At 41.2% G+C, this 25,330-nt stretch overlaps 1 protein-coding gene across 1 annotated transcript in view; it reads right to left on the bottom strand.

Annotated features, from left to right (window-relative positions):
- Nucleotides 1-1,146: 1,146 nt before the first annotated feature.
- The window catches only part of APBB1IP (amyloid beta precursor protein binding family B member 1 interacting protein), a gene marked incomplete at its 3' end in the record, with an annotated part of 60,730 nt that continues 36,546 nt past the window's right edge, over nt 1,147-25,330 (bottom strand). The window contains exons 9-14 of the mRNA XM_084227168.1: nt 24,411-24,554; nt 20,951-21,061; nt 8,642-8,740; nt 7,602-7,719; nt 3,652-3,743; nt 1,147-1,683 (exon numbers count right to left, since the gene is read on the bottom strand). Of these exons, the coding sequence (XP_084083294.1) occupies nt 1,147-1,683; nt 3,652-3,743; nt 7,602-7,719; nt 8,642-8,740; nt 20,951-21,061; nt 24,411-24,554 (1,101 nt within the window). The remainder of the gene's footprint in view (nt 1,684-3,651; nt 3,744-7,601; nt 7,720-8,641; nt 8,741-20,950; nt 21,062-24,410; nt 24,555-25,330) is intronic.

Below are 25,330 nucleotides of genomic sequence, written 5' to 3'. Positions count from 1 at the left end.
TCTCACAATAATCTAGCTGAGGTTTTAATTTTTAAGACAGACTATTTAAAAAAAAATTAAAAGCATCTTTGTATTGGAAGAAAACCCCCCACAGTTGGAAGTTTTCTGATAAAGAACTTTAAAGGGCATTTCTATGAAAAGGGATCTTCCTTCCCACTTCTCAAAATTTGCATGAGGACATTGTATTTTTCCTTTAACTTCAATTCTACTGAAAAGGCAGCCAGAGTAGATGCATTTCACTTTCTGAAATGGCTGGCTCCAGAGTGCTGTTTCACCATCTCCCCAGCTAATTCTTACCTTGGCCTGGTGCTGGAATGGGAGTTAACAGCAGGGGATGGTGAGGTGCAGGGGGAAAGGAGCAGGTTACAGGGACAAAGTGGGGGACAAAGGGTGTCTCACCTTGTCTCAGTCCCTCTGGGAGCCTCTCAGAAGCAGCCCCAACACGGCCGACTGTGGGGAGACCCTCTCTGTGCCCCAAGGGTGCTGAGGGCAGCCAGGCCAGTCCCCTTGCAGCAGAGGGGACACCAGAGACATCGGTGGAAGATAAAGGGTCGACTCTTAGCAGGGGTAAATCCAAGGTTTTATTCAGGAGCCAGGGGAGATCCTACACCTCAGGGGGCCTCCTGCCGAGAGCCCCAGGAGAGGTGCCAAGGTTACATTTAAAGGGAGGTGGAAACCAAAAGTAGAGAACATTTTACCAACCAATAGGTGACCCAAAGGGATGGGTACTGGGGGATGGACATTTAGGACAGCACACAAACAAGTCTTGGGGGGCTGAATCCTGGCCTCTGGCTAATCACTCAATGTCTTGGACCGAAGCTTCTAGATGGAGGGGATGGGATGCTGAGTGATTGACAGAGAGCCAGGGTGGGGATTTGGGGATGATCTCAGCAAGGGAGAAGAATTATTACACAGGTAAAGGGAAAGGGGGTACAGCCTGGGATAAACTATTTGGGAAAACTACGGCCAAAGTATAAAAACACACTACCACATCATCTTCTTGAGACCAAGAGGAACTCTGCAGAATTCCTCCTCAGGCGGTTCAGCGTGGTTCAGCGTGTCCTTCTGTGATGCCTCACAAAATCAGCCATGCCAGAGTTCAGCGTGTCCTTCTGTGATGCCTCACAAAATCAGCCATGCCAGAGTTCAGGAGCTGTTACCCCTTTTCTTCTCAAGAGCTTTCATTAGGTCAGACATGAAATCTGCTTGCTTGCCTCCCCCTGCAATCAGAGGTGGCCCTGCTGACTGTGGCTCTCCACCTTGTCCTGTGGTTTCCAGCCTTTTGGGAGGAAGTGGTACAGGTTTCTTCGCTGGAGGTGGTGGTGGCTTACTGGAGACAGGTGGAGGTGGAGGGGGTAATGGCACATCTCCATTACTGCTGCTGGACACTGGTGGTGGTGGAGGCACAAAATCAGGAGGTGGTTCACAGAAATCAGATGGTGGTGGTGGAGGAGGAAAATCAGTCTTCAATATAGGTGGTGGTGCTGGAAAAGTCTCTGGATCTGTTAGGAAAATGCCACTGTCTCGTTTCACTTTGGAGGGTAGAACTGGTGAAGCAGAAATAGCAGATGAACGCCTTTCAGGTGGAGGAGGAGGCTGCAGTGAGTTCCTCTTACTCTGGACTTTCTGTGGCCTCAGCAATGGTTGTGCCAGGCCAGGTGCACTGGCATTATTTGTTTCAGCCTTTAATAAGCAGAAAAAGAAAAGGACAGACACAGTCAGTAAACATGTAAACTAATGCCACTGCCTAAGAACATAAAAAGATGTGAAGATACATGAGTGTAGTAGACAGGGAAATTAAGTAGAGTACATTTTGCCTGAAACATGAAAAGATTATTTTGTTCTCTTTCTGAAGCTGCCCATAGAGGTTTTGACAGTGGAACTCTCCCTGTTGACAGTATTCATAGTGCTTCTTTGAATGCTGTCCCCAGAAGATGAGTGCTTTTAAAATTTCAGGTAATTGCAGTTAGTAAGACTAACATCAAGGAAGTATCTTTGGGATTCATTGTCCTTGAACCTGAAAGAAATGATCTTTGAATATTGACCACCTCTCTTGGACCCCTCTGCCCTTCAGGGTCTTCTCCCATGGAATTCTTCCAAGAAGATCCCTAAAGATGCTAAAGTTAGTTCTCCTGGAGTCCCTGTTTGAAATCTTGCTCTCTGTCCTGCTACCTCTTCCTTCAATACTGAGCTCTACAGTCTCGTGGTCGCTGCAGCCCAGGCTGCCCCAAGCGCTGCGTGTCCAACAAGGCCTTCCCTGGTTGTTAGTCTAAGGTCGGGCAGCCCGGCATTCCCTGTGGGATCCCTCACTGCCTGGGACAGGCAGCTGTCATCAGTGCTTTCCAGGAGCCTCCTGCACTGCCTGTGCTTTGCTGTTTTGCTTCTCCAGAAGATGTCAGGGCAGTGAGAGCCCCCCAGGAACCAGGCCTGGGGCTGTGGGGCTGCTCCCAGCCGCCTGCAGAAGGCCTCATCCCCTCCCTCCTCCTGACCGGGCGGCCCGTAGCGAACGCCCACAATGGTGTCACCCTCACTAGCCGCCCTTTTATCCTCACCAGGGCAGAGCTCGGCACACCAAGTGTTGCTTCACATCAGGGGCAACTTCAGCACTGCACCCTCCTGGTCTGTGTCCTGAACAGCCTGTGGGCCTTCATGAAACATTGTGGTCACGGGAGCTGTGTCCATAATTGCAATGAGATCGAAGCTCAGTGGCTGCCTGGAGATCTCTAGTTCCTCCTGTTTGCTGCTTCTAGAGAAAAGTGCTCTGCACCCCTGCAGCAGCATTAATTCTAGCATGAGCTAATTATAACTGTATGCCTCCTCTTCCTCACTCGTTGCCTACACACATGGAAGTAAATGAGACACAGGAGGAGGGAATGAGTGGCTGAGTTCTCAGAATGTGATCTGGCCCAGAGGAAGTAAGGTTCAGAACAGAGAAACAGGAGGAACTCAAAGACAGAAACAAGAAGTGTAGAGCATGTGATGCTGGTGACAGGAAAATCCTAGGAATTTAAGAATTTAATTTCATTTGTCCTGTGCACTTCATACATGATGAAGAGATCAAGTGATGAACTGAAACAAATGCACTTTTTTTTTTCTGTATGATGCTCTTGAGGTTCTTACTGTACGCTTTGATGTTTTTATAGCCAGATTTGCTGCAAATACATAAAATTTGGAGCTTAACGAGAAATGCATTTAGAGCCTAAGGAAAGCATGTAAGGTTTTCCCTTAGTTCTTCACAGTTTCTCCTTTCTTACACACTCATGTTCAGCTGTGCAGTGTTCCCTATTGAAAACACTACTGTATATCTTGTGTTTCTAAGGCAAGACCTTTTTTTTTTTTTTTTGGGCAAAGACAGAACATGGCACCAAGGTTCTGGCAGCACACTTTGAGACTATCCCAGCAGGCACATTCCTGCTACATGAACTGATGGCTGCTTGTTCTGAAGAACAGAAGCAGTGGGTGGCTGTGCCCTCACCTCCCGTGGCAGGCTCCTGGTTCTGCACAGCACACACACCATTAGCAGTGTGCGGGGCAGCCACCTTTCCCCGGAGCCAAATCCTTCTCACTGGCACTTTGAGGGGGAAGACAGCAGGTGAAGGAAAACAAACTTGGAAAACTTGTTCACAGACTGTAGTAACTGCTCACTTGTACCTCAGATGTATCCACTTTCTTCTGAGTGTCTGGAAATTCTGCACTGGAACAATGATCGCTTTGGGGAATCTGTCCATTTGACTGGACAGCACCTGTGAGAAGGAGAGGAGTCAGAGGGAAGAGAGTGTTATGTTTTTGTGATATTAACCAGATCAGGGAATACCCAGGGAATATAACAATTTATTTACAACTTCCACAAGGAAACACTTGTTACCGAGTTTTTATACATAACTCAGTAAAATCTGTTTTCTTCTTCAAGCTCATTTTGTGACTTTTCTTATTCAGTTTATTACTTAAGGAAAATAAAGTACCTTACCTTAAAATCCATAAGCACCTTATATTAAAATACCTGTGTTTCATAACAGCATTTTGAAGTTTGCAGTGTGCTGTAGTATTACTATATTCCCAGTTTTTATTGCCTTTTTTTTTTCTTGGTTTAATTTAGGCTAAAGACGAAATGCACCATAGTTTCATATCAATCAGTAATTGGAGTGGAAGATCTGAAATCCTACAGTGGGGCTGATCCACTTTCTTTAGTAAATGAGCTAAAACATCTCCCCAGCTCTGAAATATCTGCCCCACTTGGAATCACAAAGATCTGTGGACTTCACTGTGTTCTCAGATTAGTGCAGATCTGGAAGCTGGCTGAGTCAAAGCTCTGCAAAACATCTGCCCACCATTTCTGCTTGTGCAAGGGATATGCATGAATAACCCAATACTGTCAAATGGAGTAAGTGAATGTGAGACCAAAGAACAAATTTACAAGTTTAATTATAAAAAATCCCCTACCCCTGTGTAGTCTGACGAGGATTAAATACTCTCCAGTTTAGTGCAGCATTTTTGAAAGCTGTATGTGTCAAAGTAGTAGACAGTGTTTGGTGCCTAGAGACCTGCATTGGTAACCCTTAATGACTGCTTTAGCTCTATTATAATTTCCAGTTCTGAGATCCAGTAAAGTTCCGCTCCTGTACTTCTCAGATGTTAGTGAGCCCTTAGCTGTCTACAGGGTAGACTAAGCACAACAATGGCTTTAATCTTAACACCTACTTCACTGATCAGCAAAGGGGTTCCAGGAATATGATAAGAAGTAGAATAAAGTATTTTTACAGCTATACCTGCAAATCCCATGACTGGCAGAGAATTAAGAAAAACTCTGCAGTGTGCCTAATTTACTAAGGCTATTTAAGCTTCAAGGGATGACAGAAGGTGGTCTAACATCCTTAGATTTTATGCCTGTGCCTGCATGTTGTTCAGCATCTTTAATCCAAAGTACCATTTGGATCATTCAAACTATAACCTTGTGTTTGTTGAAGGACTCACATGGAAGTCAACAAAGAGATAAGACCAATAACTTGTGGCTCTCCTTCCTCAGTGGAAGCAGATGTAAATCCTTGGGTTCTGTGGCCCAAAGGTATTGTGCTCCCTAAAGTGGAGCAAGTTACTATCTCACCTCCCTTTGTCTGCTGTCCATAGCAGAGCAGGAGTTTGGTTTTCACACTGCTCAAAGATGTTGCTGCCCTCAGTCGTACTGAGATTTAACTAAATGAAGAGGAGCAGAGAGAGATCCACTCTATCTAGAGCAGGTATGGTGTTCTACTTGGCAAAAATTATGTAACAGAAGGCTGGAACACAGTAATCTGTTTCCTCTTCTGTTAATGGATTTCATAAACTATGCAAGACTTGAAAGCAGTGCTTGATGCATCATCTCCTGCCAGCCAGCTAATGGACTCCCAGACAGTATAGTATGTGAGCCCATGCATTCTATGCTCAAGATTTATTTTTAATTTAAATGTTATAGTATTCTTTACAAGTTAGTTTCTTCAAAATTTTATGGTGAATTAGTATTTGTTATAAGGAAAAAAAAAGGTAGTCCAAATAATGCAAAATATGGATACCCAAATGCAAAATATTTATCCTTGTAGTGATAAGGAACATCTGCATAAAGCAACATCTTCCATCTTTCAAACATCATGATATTGTGTTGCAATATCACACAGGACCACTGCATACACTGATTGTTTTAGTGTTCAAAGGCACACAGGCTCAAAGGCAGAGAGGGAAACAACATTTTTTGACTGAGGTGCACCTGGGACGCTTCAGAGCCACAGACTACGCAGGCTGGGGTACATGTCAACATACCAATGTTGGTTACAGCACTGTGTCCAGGGAATAATGGCTACATGGTAAGTGAGAACCAAAGTTTCACCTGCATCCCTTGACTGCCACTGAAGTTAGAGTACAGCCCCTGCCCAGTTCACACAGGACTGTAGTTTTCTATAGCAGATTTTAGCCTATGCCAAAGTCAGCAATATAAATGGCTGTGGAGCCATCTGAAAACAGAAGTGAACATCCTTTGTTCCTTTCCAAAACACAAACCAACAGCTGCTCACGTGAGGCAGTTCTAGTAGCATAGTCAGGCCCCAGGCCTTATATAGGGCAGCCATGACAAGTGTAAGATACCTAGTGATTTGCCTCAATTACAACACTAATGATCCTTCAGAGATAATTCCCTAGAGACAGTATACATGACTACAACCTTTCCAGGCTACTTAACCATTTAATGCAATTCATTAGTTAAAATTAGCAGATATTCTATTGAACACATGCAGTACTCCTGGTTTCTAGTCAGGAGCTGAAGTCTCAGAGATGTAGATACAGCCTTTATAGGGCCTCAGTCCTGCCCATATCCAGGACAGATGACAGCACCAGCATGGAGTCCCCTAGCCAGCCACCTCTCTACTGCTGTCAGCACCTGAACACAAATGTTCCACGACTGTCAAAGCCACCCTCACTCAAGTAAACTTCCTCCTGTCAAGGGTTGGCACTGGTCAGACGCCAGGCACCCACAAAAGCTGCTCAGTCACTCCTCTCTGCAGTCGGACAGAGAGGAGAAATTTAACAAACAACTTGTGAGTTCAGATAAGAAGTGGGAGAGATCACTTACCAAATACCATCGAGGGCAAAACAGGTACAACTTAGAGATACAAAGTGAATTTATTGCTAACAAAATCAGAGCAGGATAATGAGCAGTAAAACAAGCCCTTAAAAACACCTTCCCCCATCAGAAACCTCCCTGATCTCCAAACAGTCTGTTACTGGGTCTACCCACATCAGATGTGTATTTATTAACATGATTTGACTCCAAGCAATAGTAGGAAGACCACCTTCTATCTCCCATGTACTCAAAAAAGATGAACTGAACTGAAGCCCTAGAAAGGTATTTGAGCTGTCTACATGAGAAGTCAGAGTATTAACTTCCAACAGTGATTGTGCCTTCACCTGCCTTATGACAGTAGGTACTTGGCCAGCATGCCCATCCTCATAAAGCATATCTTAAGCATGCAAACTAAAAATAGTCATGCAAGTTACAGCTACTGTCATGCACTGTTGTACTGGTCTCAGCAGTATGATGGAGCTACTGGAAAAATAAGGTTAGAAAATAATGCAGTCCTTTCTTACTCTTGTGTCCTAACACCCACATTGTTACCCTGCAAATGAGTGAAAGGCTAGGACAGAGAGTGACTCACCCTTTCTATAATGATTTCTCATCTTTTCTAATCTTTCCATAATGATAAATCTCAGAATATCCCACTCACCCCTTTTACTAAGAAAAACTCCAGTACAGCCAGTGTAGAGATGGGCAAACAGAAAGTTTCAAGACATGGACCATCAGTCTGCAAAATGTAGGTGGAGGATAAAGGATTTAGATGCCAACAGAAAAATGCCTTATGAAGTTGTGCAGATTTAAACTGATCTTCAGTGAACTGTCTTTGTATTCTCCAAGTTCTAACTGTAAAGTGAGAGCTTTGCTGCTACACTGGCCTGTCTATAAAAAGACATCTTGCTGAATCCATGGGATAGTTTTCTGGACAAAGAGGAGTCTTTGCAACGCTGATGATAATAGAAAAGGGCAATAAATGTGACTTCAACTGCCGTGGCAGTGTCAGTACCTGCTGATGAGGATCCTGCAGGGGCAGCTGGCTCCACCACTTTTTGATTTGCCCACAGAGAGGACAAGCTGGCTTTCTTCACTGCACATTTGTAATTGTCATAGAGCGTCTTGCCATACTGCAAAAGAATCAAACAATAACGTGAGCTTGACATAGGGCAAGCATTCATTTTGCTCTTGGATAACTTTTCTGACCTTGTTTCTTCCTACCTAGTTTTGTCCTTCTAGAAGTAGTGTGCCTTTTCTGTGTAGGGCCAGGTGGAAAGCACAATAAAATGAATCTCCATGACCAGACACAGTCTGACTGATGTCATTCTTACATTTCATGTTTGTTTCAGTATCTGTAAACTTCTGGAAACCTGGCTTTAAAATCAACTGTTCTCAGTATCTTTTCTCAAGTATTACATTTTCAAACTGGAGACTTGAGACACTGAATCCCAGGCTCTAGAGCAAACAGCTCTGTCAGTGTAAGACACAACATAATTTTATCTTCACCCCACACCTTTGTTACATGCCACCCTCCAGCAGAACTGTCAGGAAAAAGCCCAAACTAACAGACCAGAGGAGTGGGCCTATGTGAGAAAATACAGCCAATACCAAGGCTCTGTATAAATCCATCTACCTTAATGTTTTGTACAAAGAAAAATGGGCTGTCAATAAGGATCTTTTTGAACAGAATGAGGTAGACAATTTGGGTAGGACTGTCTGAAAAATGTCACAACTGGACTGGCCAGAGCTTGCATACTTTAGCTACAGCATATTATTAGTGAGCCAGATAACTGTGCAGTAAGTTTTATGAGTACATGAATTTTATGGCTACTGAACTCACTCCTGTGTTAATAAGAAAAACATACTGATAGCTAAGGCACAGGGACATTCAGCAAATCCATCCACATCATGCACTTCTGATCTTTGTGGTAAAATTAGCATGAATGTCCATTCTTGTCACAGCATTTCCAGCTGAGGTAATGACAGTGAGTAATCTCTGGAAGATCTGATTTTACAGAAAACATATTAAAGTAAATTTACTTTTAATCTCACCTTGGCAATTCTTATTCCTGTTACCCACTGATGCAGGGTTGCTTTATCATCACAGCACAAGTACTTGATATATTGCGACTCCTTTTGAATTTGGGGGTGCTGAAAGATAATAATTTATAAAATAAGACAAACACAGAAATTAAATCACTATATGAAAGTCTGAAGGAACCACACAATGACCCTGTGAAAACACATCAGGAAGGTGATTTGCAAAAAAAAAAAAGGCAGCAAAAAACAGAGTATAAGAAAATATGAAAAATATGGTGATTGTGAACAATACACAAGTTTCCACTGGCAGCTTTTGCTTGAAATCATTTGAATGCATTGTAATGTGAATTCAAGGGTTTCAGAAATGTAACAGTGATCTAGAGTTCAATGAAATCTATAATTGTTCTGGTTCAAGGTCTAACACTCAATGTACAAACACTAGAAGGAAGTCTGTTTCTCGTTTTGTGGTTTGCCATACGTGAGGCACTTAGACTGAACATTGAACACAATTAGTTTTCACAGAATATGTTAAATTTGTTTAAGTATAAACTTGCAGCTCAAGCATATTTTTCCTCCTAACTGTCTGCTTTTCTCTGGGCAAAATTCTAGCTTTCTTCTTGTATATTTTTATTCTGCTTTACTCTTGCTGTTTTTGCAAAAATTATATATAAAACTCTTATGTGTTCTGAATAGAGGATCATTCAAAATCCAGCACCATCAGAAGTATTCTTTTCCATTTGTTTGTACCAGAAAGTGCTACAATTTTAAAAACTTCTTTTTCATTTTGGGCAATATTTAGGATCTCTTTCCTTTACTGATCAAGGTAGTATGGATATGTGTTGACATATCTTTGCAGCTTAAAAACCATCAAAATGCCAGACTTCCTACTTGCCTAGGACTGAATATTCTCTCCAAGACTCTGAAGGAATTTGGTGTCCCTGCTAAAGCAGAGAAAGATTAAGTCTTTAGTAACTTACTGGAATAACATACTGCCATCTCTTGATATGCAAAAGAAAGAATAGACCCAAAGGAAAAACACTTCATTATCCCTCATTTATGTGTTCATTTCTATCTATATTCTTAAAAATTATAAGTGCACAATAAGTGAAATATTGTGAATGCACAAAGAGTAGCTAAATATGCTTCAAGGATTCACTCTCTTTTCAGCCTGTGCAGTTAAAAATTCAAAGCACACCTCCACCTAGCAAGGACACTGGGTTTAGAGGTGTTATTAAGCCCCCAAAGCAGAGCAATGCTGCCCATGGAGAACTCAGCAAGGTCCCTCCCAGCACAGAGCACTCCCAGCCTCTGGCTCAAGTAGGTGCCACCTCCTCAGAAATATCTGCTGGTGGCTGGGACGTCCTGCTGCAGGGGCCAAACCTGCCCACAGCTGGGTGACCCAAAAGCAGAGCCAAACACAGCTCCCCAGCCATGTGTCCCTTGCTCCCTGCTCAGCACTGCAGACACCAGGCTTCCCTTGCTTGTGCTGACCCAGCTGCTCAGGAAGCCACATTCTGATTTTAAAAAAACAAAGCAACCCAAAACCGGAACTGGTCTAGGTTAAATATAACCCATTCCATCATGCTGTAGTTTTGGCTGATTTGTTTTTAAACCCAGCAGTCCACAGCATGACCTCACAGAGGGAAAGGGAATAAGGAACACTGTGACTTGGGGTGAGAAGGAGTAGCAAGGGATGGAGAAGGATAGGGCTGCAGAAGCCACTATTGCTGCCAAAGCCCTGTATCATCAAATTATGGAGTGAGAGGGAACATACTATGGAGATAACTGTGAGGAAGCAAAAACCAAAGGGATACTACCCTAATCACCGCTTGTAACCATGTTGCAAGTAGTGACAAGGCACTGTCACCATGCGCCTTAACTGCAGAGCAGAGGCCACATCCACCTCGCGGACCCTCACCCACCTGGTACACTCACACACCACTCCTTCACACAGCTCAGTGTACAGGGCTGTATCTTGTTTTTATACACCTCTGCCAAGTATCAAACCCAGGCAGCAACCAGGCCAGAGCCTGCTCCAGCTCCCAAGACAAGACTTTCCTTGTCTCCTCCAGCTCCCAAGACAAGACTTTCCTTGTCTCCCACAGCCTCAGAGCAGCCTCTGCTATCACAAGATGTAGCTAGAACACAGTGCCCAAAAATCCTTGCTTCCTTTCACTATTTCTCCATTAGATGACCAAACAAAGTGAAAATCAGAGAAAATCAGAGAATTCAGCCTGAATGGTGCCTTTAAAAGGGAACTGTAAGCAGGCACTTTTTTGTGTGACAGAGTACATCCCATATACCTGGGTTATGTCATCACCAATGGAGACAAAAGAACCAGGAGGTGCAAAGACTGCAACCCTCAGTAAAGCCACTTCAGGCACTTCTCAACCAGCATTTTTGCTTCAGTGTGTAAGGTCCTACTGAACCCAGCAGATGGCACCCAAACCATTAAAACAGGAAAAAAGGAGCTTCCCCTTTTTTTCACGGTGAGAAATCCATTGCATTTACACATCCCCCCACCATTTTTAAATACCAGACCTACCAGTCTGTGTTGTTATTACAAGCAAAAATAGAAGACTTCTATAATGTAAAAAATGGTTCATGCAAACGTCTGGAAGAATGTCTACACTGCATAACAAGGCAGAGGAGGTCAAGGCCTAGAGCAAGCTAGGTAATGGTGCTGCACATACGCACAGGGATCTGCTTCTGGGGTGCTCAAGAGAGGCTGCTGCAGACCTCTCCTCTGGGGCACCCTATGGAAATATCAGTTTCACATGAACACCTGTACTGTGTCAGATCAAAGGTCCCTGAACCCAGCACCTGGACTCTGAGAGTGGCCACGAATGGGGGAAGAAGAAGTACAAGATAAGCATATATGGTACTTCCTTCTCTGTAACTCTCTGTCTGCAATAATTTTGGCAGTTTTCTGAGAATCACGGGGTTTCTCCGTAAATAGGCTTTCTTCCAGGTACTTCTTCAGTTTTTATTGAGCACAAAGAGAGTTCTGGCATCCACAACATCTTTTAGCAACAACTTTCTCAAGTTTGTCACACACTCTATGAAGAGCCACCTCCTTCTCTGAACCTGACTACACCAGCTTTGTGTAACATTCTTGTTTTGGAAGAGATGCTGAAGGCCTGACCCCTAGCCAGATCTTTCCATGCCACTCCTGAGCCTAGAGATCCTCATCATACTCGTGGCAAGCTGTCTCTCCTTTTTAGCCTACAGGCTTCTAGTCTCTTCAGTCATTCTTCAAGTCAAAGTAATTCCTTACCTTTGCTTATCCTTGTTGCTCCTGCTTGATATTTTACAAGTTTATTATATATTCTCTTTGACATGAGAGGATCAGAAATGCTCAGGTGAACAGAAACCATGAACTTGTGCCATGTAAGGCAACATTTGCTGTTTTATCATCTGTGTCTTTCCGAATAATTCCTAATGCTTGATTTATTATATCTGACAACTACTGAGCACTGAACCTCAGCCTCAAAATGGCCTTCCAGAATTCCTCAGTCTGCCCTTTCCTTGATGATCTGAATAATATAATATCATCAGCAAATTTCCTCAGCTCACTCCTTACCCTGCCTATGACTATTTTCAGACTGTGGGGGATCTCACAATCCTGAGAAGTTGAGGAGGAATAGTCAGTGAACAAGGTGACAGTGTCCCTTGCTGGATAACATGTGAGTTACTTACTGGCTACCCTTTACCCTGTCATTTGCAGGCTATTGTCTCCACCAGGCAATCCATCTCAACTACTGATATTCACCAGTGGGACCTATTCCAAATTGCCCCAATCAGTTCCTTGATTAAATTACTCCAATCAGCAACCATGATTAAGTGCACAGTCACAAATATGTGCTGTCAATTAGGGACTAAACTAGCAGGCTGCTGAACCCCCAGCTCTGAGAAGGAAGGTCAGACACCTCAGAGCCATGCAGGCACCCTGTATAATCTCTTTGTTACAGCTGAGAACTTTATTGTCTCTCATTTTCCAAGAAGCAGCAGCAGCACTGGCTCTTTTTCCACGTAACTTTATGAATGACACATAAAGCTTAACTCATTACTGGATCCACAGCCCACTGAGGTCAGCTGGAAATATCCCCTCACCTCACAAGAGCTTTGGATCAGGCCTAAGGAGGACTGTTCCAGGCTGCCAGTACAGAGGCTGCCTGCAGCAGCTGCCTGCAAGGCCAGACCACAGGAACAAACACCAGCAGCACCAAGCTTAGCCCTGAAGGTTTCTACCCATACAAGATTATGAGTGTGGTTTTTCGATGCATGCAGCATGCCATTTAAGTAGGAGGATAAAATGTTTCAGCCAAGAACTGTCACAGCCCACCCACCCCACCATGTGCTCGCTTGGAGGAACTGTATCACAGCGGAGTTGCTTTGGCAGTACAAACAGCAGAAGGCTCGGCTCTCAATGCTGACCTTTACAAGCTCAATTTTCCACTTAAAACTTCATAACAACATCTACTACATAATGCATTAACATGGTAACTCAGAATAAGCAATTTGAAGAAGAACCTAGGCAAATGGAAATGCCTGGAGATGCTGACTTGGTATGAAGATGCCTAAACAATTCTATGATCCTGTGTGGACCAATTTCCTCCTTTCACAGCTCCTGTGTCTCAGGAGAGTGTTTAGTCCAGCACACAGACATAACCAGCTGTAGTCACTATGCAAGTCTGGTTTTACTAAACTAGATTCAGAGTCTCTGTAATAACTTGTCTGTGAGACTAACAGAGGTCAACAACATCAAAAACAAACATGTGAGAAATACTGCACTTTAAGGCAAAAAAAACACTTACCACAGTATGCCACACCTCATACATAGATAAATTATTTTGCTATAGGGTGCATATCATGTCTTGAAAAGATCATTAAAATCATCTGACAGCAAAGTGAAAACATTTTCTCTGGAAAGGTTTAGCACCTTTGCCTCTGAAATATGCAGCACCAAAATGAATTATGAAAGACAACTGCTTAAACAGTAACAACTCTAGAGTCATAGTTTAAAAGAAAAGAGGAAATATGCAAGTAGAAAGGCTCTCCAGAATTTTTCTCAAATTAAAAAAAATGAATAGTGCTTTGAAATAATATGGACTATAGTGAACTTTCATCTATTGATGTCAGAACTGTTAATAACGATGAATTAGTCTCATCATTGAGCCTGAGTTTGCAGGTACTAAGATGTGAGCATCTCAAACATCAGGCTGCAAAAGGATGTGCCATGTTTCACCCAGAAAAGCACTGAAGAGGCTTGGAACAGAACCTAGTATTCTCCCCTGTCCCACTGTTTCCTCTGTAAGTACCAACTGTCTAGAGATAAAAAAAGCAGAAGCACTTGAATATAAAGAGTTTGGTTTTTGGAGAGGTTTAAAAAAATATTTGTCCACAGACAGCATTTTCAGATATAAAGTAAACTCTTTGCCTAAGGAAAAAAAGATAAAACACATTGAAAACCTGAAGGAATGGGAACTGAATGATGTGGTTTCTTTGCTGTCTGCCAAAACAAATGACTGAAGGCCATGTGTGCATGAAATTGGAGATTATCCCAATAAAATGTTCTTTTGAGTTGCCTTCTTCCAACACTGAAGATGAAAAGTAAACTGAAGTTATTCAGGCATCTCATTGCATTCCTTGCCCAAAAATATATGGATCATTGCTCAGTCTCTGAGGCAGAAACAATAGCCAGAAGCATAAAGAGTGACTAACTTTGGATCACAAGCTTTGGCTTTTGGCTGAATTTTCACAAAATGCTCAATGCTTTTGGATACCTTAACTACTACCAATGAACTTGTGCTGTGTTGAACTAGCTTCTCTGAAAAGCTGAGACTCCTCTGACTCCCATGGCTAGAAGTAGAATTAATAGTCATTACCTTTCAAAAGCCACATTGAAATGGTTCAGATTTGCAGTCTACTATTCATCATGGTCAAATTCAGATGCTATGCACCCCTTGCATGAAGATGATCATACTTAACTGATCACTTGAAGATGTGTGAACTCTATGTATAAGAGAGTAATTGACCTATTATTAAGGAAATTATTCTTTTGACCTATATTTCTCTAATGACCTGAGGCAAAATTTTTAGGTAATTAAAAAAAAAAAATAATAGCCGTTGTAATCAAAGAGGTCTGCTTTATGCAGGAAGTAATATTTTCCAAAGCTATCATATTCAAATTCTCCCTGTCCATACTCTGTCCTTATTCTCCCTGCTGTTTATGCATTAATCTAGCAAAACTGTGCATGTACATGACTGTAATCCCACATACCTGAAAGTGTTGTGTAATAAAAACTATTTCTACTTCTGCTTTCTCAGTTAATCTAGCAATGAATTTACCCTGAAACACTTATCTGAAGCACTCATACTAAAGCAATTTCCACATCTTTTACATTAAAAAAAAACCCCTCCAACTTATTATCATCTGTGTTTCCTGCACTAGCCATTTGTTCTACATAGTTGTTATTCCTAGTGTTTTGTATCTCAAACACTCTAATTCTCACCTTCTACCTTTTTAACTGTCTTTGTGTTGAATGTGTTATGTACATGACTCAGCCTGCATGGAGCACACGGGGTGTGAGGGAGGAGGGAATCAGGAAATAAGCAGCTAAATACCAAATCGCCTGCTAGAATGATGAGGCTATTGCAAACAAGCTATTCTTTTTGAAATTTTACTTCCAAAATTCTTTGGATATTTAGATTTATTTTTTTTAATAATGGTGTCAAATGATGCCAGGAAATCTTAACTGTTTTGACTGCACAGGAAAATGTACCCAGCTGTAGAAATAGAGGATGATTCGCCTTTGTTTCAGTTTATCCCCAGGAAACCAATTTTTTTTCATCCTAGATTAATTCAGCATTATGCACCATTACCTCCAGATTACTCAAGCATAACCAGCACCAATAAACTATAATTAAATCCACTCTTTGTCACAGGCACATCAGACTGACTAAACCAGCAAATTTGCATATGGATTACCTTGCTATTTGTCTGCTTTGAAAGATTTTTCAACATGGTGTGACAAAATCAGCTCCTGGACGAGCAGGCGTGCGCATGCACACACAGAGACAATCCACAAAATGAACATTTCGTTCACCATTTCTGCTCAGTGCAATAGATGCTGTTGCTAGCATGATGGACAGACTCCTTCCTTTCTGGTCAAATACCTTATTTTTGTGGGCTTTGAGGTTTAGAATATAAAATAAATCATTAAAGGTCTCATTTACTTAAACAGCATTTCCCACATAACATGAGATGGTGAATGAGAAATTTTGCAGGGAATCTAGATATAAAACCACACATTTGTAAATGCAAAGGTGGTTCTGAAAAACTAAACCATTCCTATTTGCTGTGTGCAGTGTGTGCATATATTTTTGCTGGAAAGGAGAGAAAATTTTGTTCCCTCACCACTGCTCTCCCAGGAGTGGCCAGCACTCAGTGCAGGGTGGCACAGAGAGCTGTGCTGTGATCCTCTCCTGCCTCCTCTGCTGGGAACAGAGTGACAAATCCAAACTTGAGAATGCAGATTTGAGTGAGGGTCTTTTTTCAAACTTGGCTGACCTTTCCTTTCCTCTTCTCTGCATATGGAGATCTCTATTAGGAAAAGACTCACTTTGTCTGATGTCAAAGAGAAGGATGGGATCTTTATGAAAGCATAAGACTTAGGCTGAGTACAAAAATAGGAAGAATCTGAATATTTACAAGAGCAGATGTCCAAAAAGTATTTCTTATACTCAGAGGCTCTGTTTTTAATATTTTGAGAGTTCTTTGTACTGTTCCTAGGTTTTGAAATGTGGGACTTCCTTTGAGGGAGGAAGGTTTGTTTAGCAGTGGTATAGAAGTGCACTGAAGAAGTTTAAAGCTCAGCACAGACCAAACAGCCACTGGGAAATAAAGCACAGTTCAAGATTTTAGTTGCCACAAAGCCTAAGGATTCCTGAAAGCCAACTCCATTGGAGGCTCTGTGCCAGGCTGCAGTCTTGTCCTCAGGACCCAGCCACATCAGTCCTGGTCTGCTGCACACACAGAGCTAAAGGTGGCCCTGCTCTTCCCTCCAACCAGCCAGCTGTGCTCCTTCTGGTTGGTCACAGCTGGGCTTTCTGCTGCCTGATATGAGGAAGTAGCTGCTTTGTTCTGTTATTGCAGTTGTCTCCTGAATCATCCTGAAAGGAAACTTCTGAATAAGCTCAACAAAATGCTCCCTCTTTTGCTAGTAAACACTGTGATGTTTAATTGCTTCTGGCACCCCACCCTTTTGCCCATTATCTCCTCAGTGTCTTGATTATTAACAAATAAGCAAAGCACATCCCATTTCTGTGCTGAGGTATAGTATATACAGTGGGGTGCTGGCATAATGGGAGCAAATGATACACAAGGAGCACTCACAACACATCGTGCTTCTCTGGCTGTAAGAGGAATATCCTACAGCATGGATCTGCAGATAAGAATACTTACATCTGTGCTAATTTAGGTGCAATTCCAATATCCCAGACTGCATAAACTGCCACAGCTTCAGGCTAAGTGTCAAAGCAACCTGCCCATGATGTGCATGATCTTGTTGCTAGACTAATACCAGCACCCAAGCCAGCATCAGCTACATAACCCAGGTATGATCACTGAAATTGAAATGAAACACCTAGATTATATAAGAAACAGGACAGGGGGAGCAGCTCCTGGTGACTGGATGCATGTTAGCTGGGACAGGCACTATGACCAAAAGCTCACTGCCTCTGGAAGCCCCAATACCTGACTGCAGCCAAGGAGAAGAAACCGGAGAAGAAGCCCACATCCAATTTAGAGAGATCAAAGTGAAGCAAAGTCAAAGAAATGTCATGAGGACTTTGAGGCAACACCCATATTATTCAGGGCTGTGCCAGTCAACCTGAAAAATCTTGTTCTGGCTAAAACCAGGTCACTGGGACTGTGGTTAACATTAGTTACAGCGTTTACATTCTCTTTACATTCTTGGCAATGCCTGGAACATAGATGTAAAAATGGCAAGAATGCTCTGCTCATTCTTAAAATTTTTCCTGAGTGCTCTTCCCTCCATAAAGAGACAGCATAAAGATGACTAAGACTGGGAGTGGGGGGGAAAGTAAATTCTTTCTCTCTTCTCCCTGCTAATGTGAGACAAGACCTTCAAAGCAGGAACAAATACTACAAATATACATATATTATTTGTTTAGAAGGCTCATCATACCACTGGGGACTGGAGGAAAAAAAGAACACTTCCTTCAAGTATTAGGCCATGTTCAACTCCAAATCAGTCTACCTTACTGGCCATTTGCTGTCATTTGAATGAACAAAGGGCATGTCCTTGTTTTTGAAGTAAAGATGCCAATAGCTTAACTACTGAGAAATGAATATGGTATTCTTTCAACTCAGTTCTCAAAGCTGGGAAAATGTAGTTCTGAATTCAGCAGGGTTTTCCACCTAGCACAGCAGCAAGGTACTGCTGAAGCTGTTACACCCTTGCATTTCTCCTGAACTGTAAAGTATAAGCTCTTGCCTCTGAGCTGGGCAGGTTCTTTTGTTATGTTTGCAACACAGCAGAGCAAGTAACTTGGCTGATGACTGCTCACTGTTTTGACATAGCAGTTCCTAAGGGGGTCCTCAGATAGAAATTTTTAAATTCTTTAAAAAATGTAGTGGCATGCTATTAAAAAACTTTCCAAGTGGCATTACAGCTTGCCAGAGTTAATAAGGGCTTCCAGACTCTTGTTCCCCCAAATATTTCCTTTGCTTTACAGCCACCTCACTGAACAGCTAGCATGGGCTGTGGCTGCTACTCTTTCAATTACCTCCCCCCATTTGTTGTAAGACAGATAATCTTATCCTGCCCTCTGTGGCAAGGCACACAGGGGAATGGAAGAGCTGTGAAGGCACAGCAGAGACTTGGCTGTGGAGAAATTTCCAACTGGCTTGGACTGAACTGGGCATCCAAATTCCTTAAAAATTACTAGGCTTCCTGTATCATAAAAACAAATGTTTACCCATTAAATCCATTACCTTTTCCTCACTGCACCTGTCTGTGAGAGTACTGTTATTTCTTCTTGAGGACTTCATTTGCAAAATGTGGCAGGATGAGAAATACCTCAAGAATGATGGTTTGTTTTCCTTTGACATGTCAGGACGAGTGTCTCCCAGCAAGAGAGATTTTCTTCTGGGAGACTTACAGATCAAACCAGACAGGACAAAAATGTGACTGTGATAAATGGCTCAGTGTTACCGTCCACACACTTACGTGTCACCAAGGATCCAATCAGAGAGACTGACATTTAACTTTGCTCTTTCCCTCAGCCCACAGATCTCAAGATGCATTACATCCTCAGCTCCAGCCTCCAAAGGTAAGCCAAGGATATGAGAGAATTAATTTCAGCAGCATGGCTTTAAAAAGTATCTATCATCTATCTATCTATCTATCTATCTATCTATCTATCTATCTATCTATCTATCTATAGAATTCAAATCAATGTACAGAAATTATATTCAATATTAAATTCTCCACCACCCTCAGAAAGCCACCCCAAGTGGGAGACTTTCACTTCTGAAAGAACAGAAATATGAAGACATCAGTATTTGGTTGTATTTCCTGACCAACTCCAGCCACTGCAAGTCAGGCATTAAAAAAAGCCAAGTCTGAAACTGAACAGGTAAAGAATCTACCAAATGATGATTTGTAGTAATTAAAAGGAAAAACAAGCACTGTAACATAATCTATTCATCACTAAATTATATTGTTCAGAAATAATTATTGATACAATATTTTTCTAGTGTACTGCAAACACATTTTAGAAGCATCAGAGCACAAACAATTTGCTAAGTAGGTTTTCTACATTTATAAACCTATTAGACATGAAGCTTTCCTGTGTAAGCTTTTGATCTTGTTCTTCCAATTCCACATTGAAGGTACAGCACTAACATCACACGTGATATAAAGCAAGAATTTTAGTTGAGGTGTGACTTTTTGCTAGTGTAAATAGCATACCTCATTTCAGAAAAGATGGCAGTAAGTCCAGAAAGTTTACCTAACTATTATGAACAGTTAAACACATTGCTACATGCATTCAAAAATTATGCTTTTATTTTCATCTGAACAGAATGTGAATAACAGTTATTAAATTATTCAGATAGTTCTTAGACCAGTCATCTGTTTAAAAAATCTATTTCCCCTTGTTTTTTACATCAGCTCCCTTTTTCCTTTTTTTTATTAAAGGTTGTGCTTTTCAGAAGCAATGCTTACCTGTTAACTCCTGAAAGCTCACCTCTGTTTCTTGTAGAGTGTTTTGTGAAGGACTATAGTATTAAAATTGCTCATCTGGGTTAATTAGATACATCTGTTTCAGAAAATAAATCTGTCTATAAACCACTCTTGCTTGGCCGTATGCAAATTAGGCTAGCAGACATTCTGGTACTGAATTTAAAAGTGCTTTAAGTGTGCAACTACAGCCAGAAATGTGGTATTGTAAGTACCACTCTCTGATGTGAATGTTTCCTGTACTTTTTCTCTGAGATGGCAAGATAACTGTGGCAAGATGGCAAGATACTTTGTTCACACTGCACGCTTTTAAAAAAGAAAAGCAGCAACAAGATTATCTTCCATCTTGTACAGTGATATGACAGATAGCAAGCAAGGCCAAATTGCTACAACCTCAAAGCTTCATTTCTGCTGTCTAAACTAGGTGAAAAACATGGGCTTCTTTTCCTTTCCTGAGAGGGATGCAGAATTCCCAGCCTATTTGCAGTGCTATTACCCGGAGAGGCAGCAATGAGATACTTATTCAAGAACAAGCATTGATTTTCATGAGTGGGTGAGCAATGTATTTTGCCTTCCTGCCAGAAAGAGCAGTGCAATAAAATATGACAAATGAGATGCCTATTCCTGCAAAATTTTGCATCTCAGTTCAACAAACCCCTCAACAGGTATGACTAGACCACAAAAACTAGGCATGCCTTTTGGTGTATAATCCATAGTGCTCATAACATCAAAATTAGAGACTGCCAGACTTCTTATCATACATCTGCCCTGGGTGTCATCTGCCCAAACGTGTACAGTCAGCAGATTCAACCCTGTTTTGAAGACAACTTTAGGATGCAGTGCAGACATATATCACAGGACCATCAGTAATAAAATTAAGGTCCTAAATGTATGTTGCTGATAACAATGAAGCAAAGAAGAAATTGCACATGATTTTGCAGGAGTTACTCTATCTTATCAGGATCCTTGGAGATTCAAACTTAAACATGTTTGCATATAAAAGAAACTGCGTGACATTTGGAGAACTTTTAAAATTTTTTTTGTACATTACCTTTAAGACAAAGCAGTGATCTGTAGGTGCCTTATATTTCACTTTGTGTTGATAACCATAATACACGTTCACGTTCTCAAACTGAAGGAAGCATGCCAGATCCCGTGATGTCTACAAAAGAAAACCAAGCCCATCATTGTTAGAGGAAATTGAATTTTTATGTGAAACTCATTAATAGAACCTTTATCAAATGCACAAATGCTAGTGAAGCTGGCTGAAAAAACAAGGATTAATTTTAGGTGTCTGCTTTCTTAAAATAAAAATTGGAAGAGGATCAGTACATATTATGAATGAGCTACAACACAGTTCAACATTTTGCTCTTGTTCTGGTTGTGCTGTGCTTCACTGCTTTGTGTGGAGATTTTAGCTTATGTCTAATATGACAAAAGAGAACACCACAGTAATAAACAACACCCTTAAAATTCTGAGAGGAGAAATAAGGCTTGGGGTTCTAAATTGCTTTGGGAGCTTGTTTTTCTTTTGTACATGTAACAAAAAAAAATCCTCATCAGGACATAAACACGTTTAATCTGTTTTGCTTTAAATTTTCTCAAATTTCTTGGTATCATTCCATTTTGTTTATCATAACATTTTCTTGTTCACGATATATTGCTAAAGTAACAAGGTTTCTGTTGCTGGCATGTTTCTCAGTGATTAATTCTGCATACAGTAACTTTTGCAACCCTTTGTGTGGAAATGCAAAAATGGCCATTTCACATGGTCACCATTGGCTAAACTGAGAAATCAGGAAATTGTGGGGGAAAAAAGGAAAAATAAAACAACAAACCACAAGCTCCCTCTACCGCTAAAAATGGGGTATGATATGATATGTTATGGGGGTATGATATATGCATATGATGGTTCTTGTCTCGTGTTCTCTTTCTTAATGATATTTTCATTACAATATGCCCTTGAGTTGGCTTTATTTACAAATTGAGTTTGCAAATAAGGTATGTGGCGAAACACTTCCTACTAGATGTAGACAGGACTTCTCTCTTTCTCCTGTCTCCTCTGCAGCTGAGGATGCCAGAGGTTCTGTCAGCGAGTGTGTGGACCTCGGTTTTTCAAACATCCTTAAGTTCCCAGATGCGCTCAAATCCATCCAGTACAATGTGTTGTTCCTTTCTTTCAGGAACCAGGCAATAGTGATTAAGACCAATATGAATGCAGTTGTTATTATCTTCTAAGGAACAGATTTTTATGCAAGGGACAAAGGCGCTTAATGTGAGTATTTGTGTAATGTTAACATGACACAGCAATGTTAACATGACAAAGCAACACAATTAACAGAAATAGATTTTTTAATTATCTGTCATTCTGATGCTTTTGTTTTGTGACCCTGTCCATTAACAGCACGTTTTTGAATGGGACCTAAGTAGAGCAATGCTGAAGAAAGAAATTAAGACACCAGTGCTGACTGGTGCTGGTTTGTTAACAAATAACTCTGAAACAAAAAACACTACTAACATGTGTATAAAATTACCTGAACGTGTCCCTGTATTTTCCCTTTCTCCATGTATTTTACAGCCAGCACAAAGTGCCAAAGGTATGCCAGATGCGTTTGCTTTTTTTGTAAATACTGAAAATAGGACTATATTGGATGAATTTTAAAACAGCTGCAGCAGCTGAAGATATTGTTGTCTGCCAACTGTTCCTTTCTGTACCTCAAAGAAAGACTGCTCTACCCACAACTGAATGATGTGTAAGGTGCACGTGCACTTTTCATGCTACCCTGACAAGGGATGAACTCTCATAATTTAAGGGCTTTAACTGAAGAGCTCTACTGAATTCTACTGCAGTGCTTTGAGTTGTTTAACACCCTCACAGCATCCTGCTCATGTCCCAGAGATTACATCTCCACAACAGACATGTACCACATCCTCAGCTGTTCCAATACGGAGTGCAGTAATCACTTAGATCACCATTAAGCACAAACTTGAGCTAAGAGACTTGACTTTCTCTGGAATGGCTAAGACATGGGCATAGGTATCCTTTTGCTGAAGGCTGTTACAGATGCAGGAGCAAACAGATGACTGTGTTACCATTTTAAAGAGGTGGGACTATCTCCTAAAGAACTAGATTTGTTGTGGTAATATAGTGACTTTAAAGCGCACAATTCCTAAAACTGCTCAGTTATAGGCAGGGTGGTAGACAGGCTGTTACACAGGCTGTAATGATGAACAGGCAGTAAAGTGTTAAACAGAGTTACAAGGGGACTGTGTTGCTCCATCTGAGCTTATGGTTACAGCCTACCACTGAAAAAAGAAAGCACTTCCCTCATTTGCACTATGACGAAAAGCCACTGGAACAGGTATCACTGGATGATGAAAAAAGGCTGAGTAACTCTCAGGACATGCTTGCCTTGCTTTGGCATTGTACCACTGGTCAGTGTTGGAGGCTTGGAAGGAAATGTCCAAGATGGACTTTGCATTTGACTACTCTTACACTTTTTCCAACTTAAGTGCCCTCTAAATAGCATTCTAGATCCTAGTTGATAGGATGTTGTGTGTACAACCTGATTTGAGGCATGAAAGCCATTATCTCAGGGTCAGGTAAAGTCAAAATAAATTGCTGTGAAAGCAGCACAACATCCTTTTACAACATTTTTTTCCCCTTTATACTTTAGTCAGGAAATAACAGAAGAGTTACATTTCAAAGCACAAATCCTAACAGTAAAGCTTCACCAGCCGCATTTGTAAATATTAAGCATTAGCAGAGCTGTAAGTGGTAACAGAAGTGGTTTTCAGAGCACAAAAAAACCCCCAAAAACCACCAGTCCCAGAATCCACTGTTCTACCTCACCACCGTAGAAATGAAAAGTCAGCTGCCCTTTTGTGCAATACATTCAGTGCTGGCAATTCAGACTCTTTAGATATTTTGTAATACTAAATGTAAGTAAATTTGATTCAGCTGGGTAGATGCTTCTGACTCACCTCTTTCTACACAAAGGACGGTCTTAAAAAGCCACAAAAGACACAACACATTCTCTAGGTACAGATCACTGTATTAGAAAAGTACAGCATTTCACATGCTGGTTACTGGTGCAGAAAGTCAGTATCAAACAAAGTAAAATTCTACCTTTTTTGGTGACAAGAAATTAGTTTACTTGACAACTTTTTAAGATTTTCTTTCACAGGGAGCCCATATAACAGTGAAGCATTTTGGCAGCTCACTACCAGCTGACGGGTGCTATGCTGTTTTTCTTTCCCCTCCTGCCTTCTGGAGGAGCATTATTTTATCAATGCTTTTATCTATCCCTTGAAATCAAAAGGAAAAAAAAGTGACAGGATTCAGTGACTGCATTCTAGTATTTGCACAAGTGGTGTAGTCAAAGTCAAATCATGGAAATCTCAGCCCTCTCAGATGCACCAGACAGTGCACTTCAAATGTCACCTTGGGAGTTCTAACTTTCACCTCCATGAATTGTTTTATTGCTAAAAGGATTATTTGGCTTCCTGACCTTGGTTTTTCCTCTGGGTACATAATAAATTCCAGAAGCTCGTAGAAGAAAATAACGCCTCTTCCAGGACTTTTTTCCATCTTCTTTTAAATAAAGGGCCCCTTCAAGCTCTGGCACAATGACAGATGTCCCACAGAAGCTTTCCTGTGCAACAAGAATAATAATGCACAAAATAAATCCATTAAGCACAATCCTATCAATATATAGCAGAAAAATGCTCTCTTGAAAAATAAAGACATTTCTTGTGACAGTGAACATATGAACATGGGGAGTGCAGTTGCTAGGGAGATTAACATCTTAGACAGGCAAAGGAAACTTTTCCAAGCTAATGCTGGGTGCTCACACACTGATAAAGAAAGCTTGCAAAACCTCCACCCCTTAGGGTCAAGCAAAAACCTACAAAGACTTTTAACTAGATATAGATGTGCTCAGTGAAGGCTATAGAACAGAGTGGTTGATATTGTTGTTGGGTTTTTTCCTCTACTGCAGTGTTTATAGGTTCTGTAGAGAAACACTTTGGTAGAGAGATTATTTAGAGACTGCTTAGAGCTCTAAAAACAGCTCAATCTCTGCCTTCACTTCGAAATACATGCTAGCATTTAAACACACTGTTTATTCAGATATACTAATTGTTTGCTTGAAGGACTTACTATTGGGTAATTTTTAATGCCAACACATTTATCACTTAATGTTCCCATTTAGAATTCACCAGGACTTCTGCTGGTTAACATCTGGTGCCTTCATGAGATGCACTAATTTTGAAAAGTGAGTCCTTAGTCACCTGAGAAAAACATTTCCTTTGTGAGCTTTTACCAAATTGCTTGCCTGGAGAACTGTGGTAATCTTTTCTTTCAAGTAACTCTGGATTTTTCTCTTTCAAGCGTACATCTGAAGGAAAACTTGAGCAGGAAAGGCAAGAG

The sequence above is a fragment of the Fringilla coelebs genome (genome assembly GCF_963513975.1).
Source record: "Fringilla coelebs genome assembly, chromosome: 1".
In the NCBI taxonomy this organism is placed as follows: Eukaryota; Metazoa; Chordata; class Aves; order Passeriformes; family Fringillidae; genus Fringilla; species Fringilla coelebs.
The sequence above is the reverse complement of the archived record's forward strand: the minus strand, read 5'-3'. Positions and strand labels throughout refer to the sequence as shown.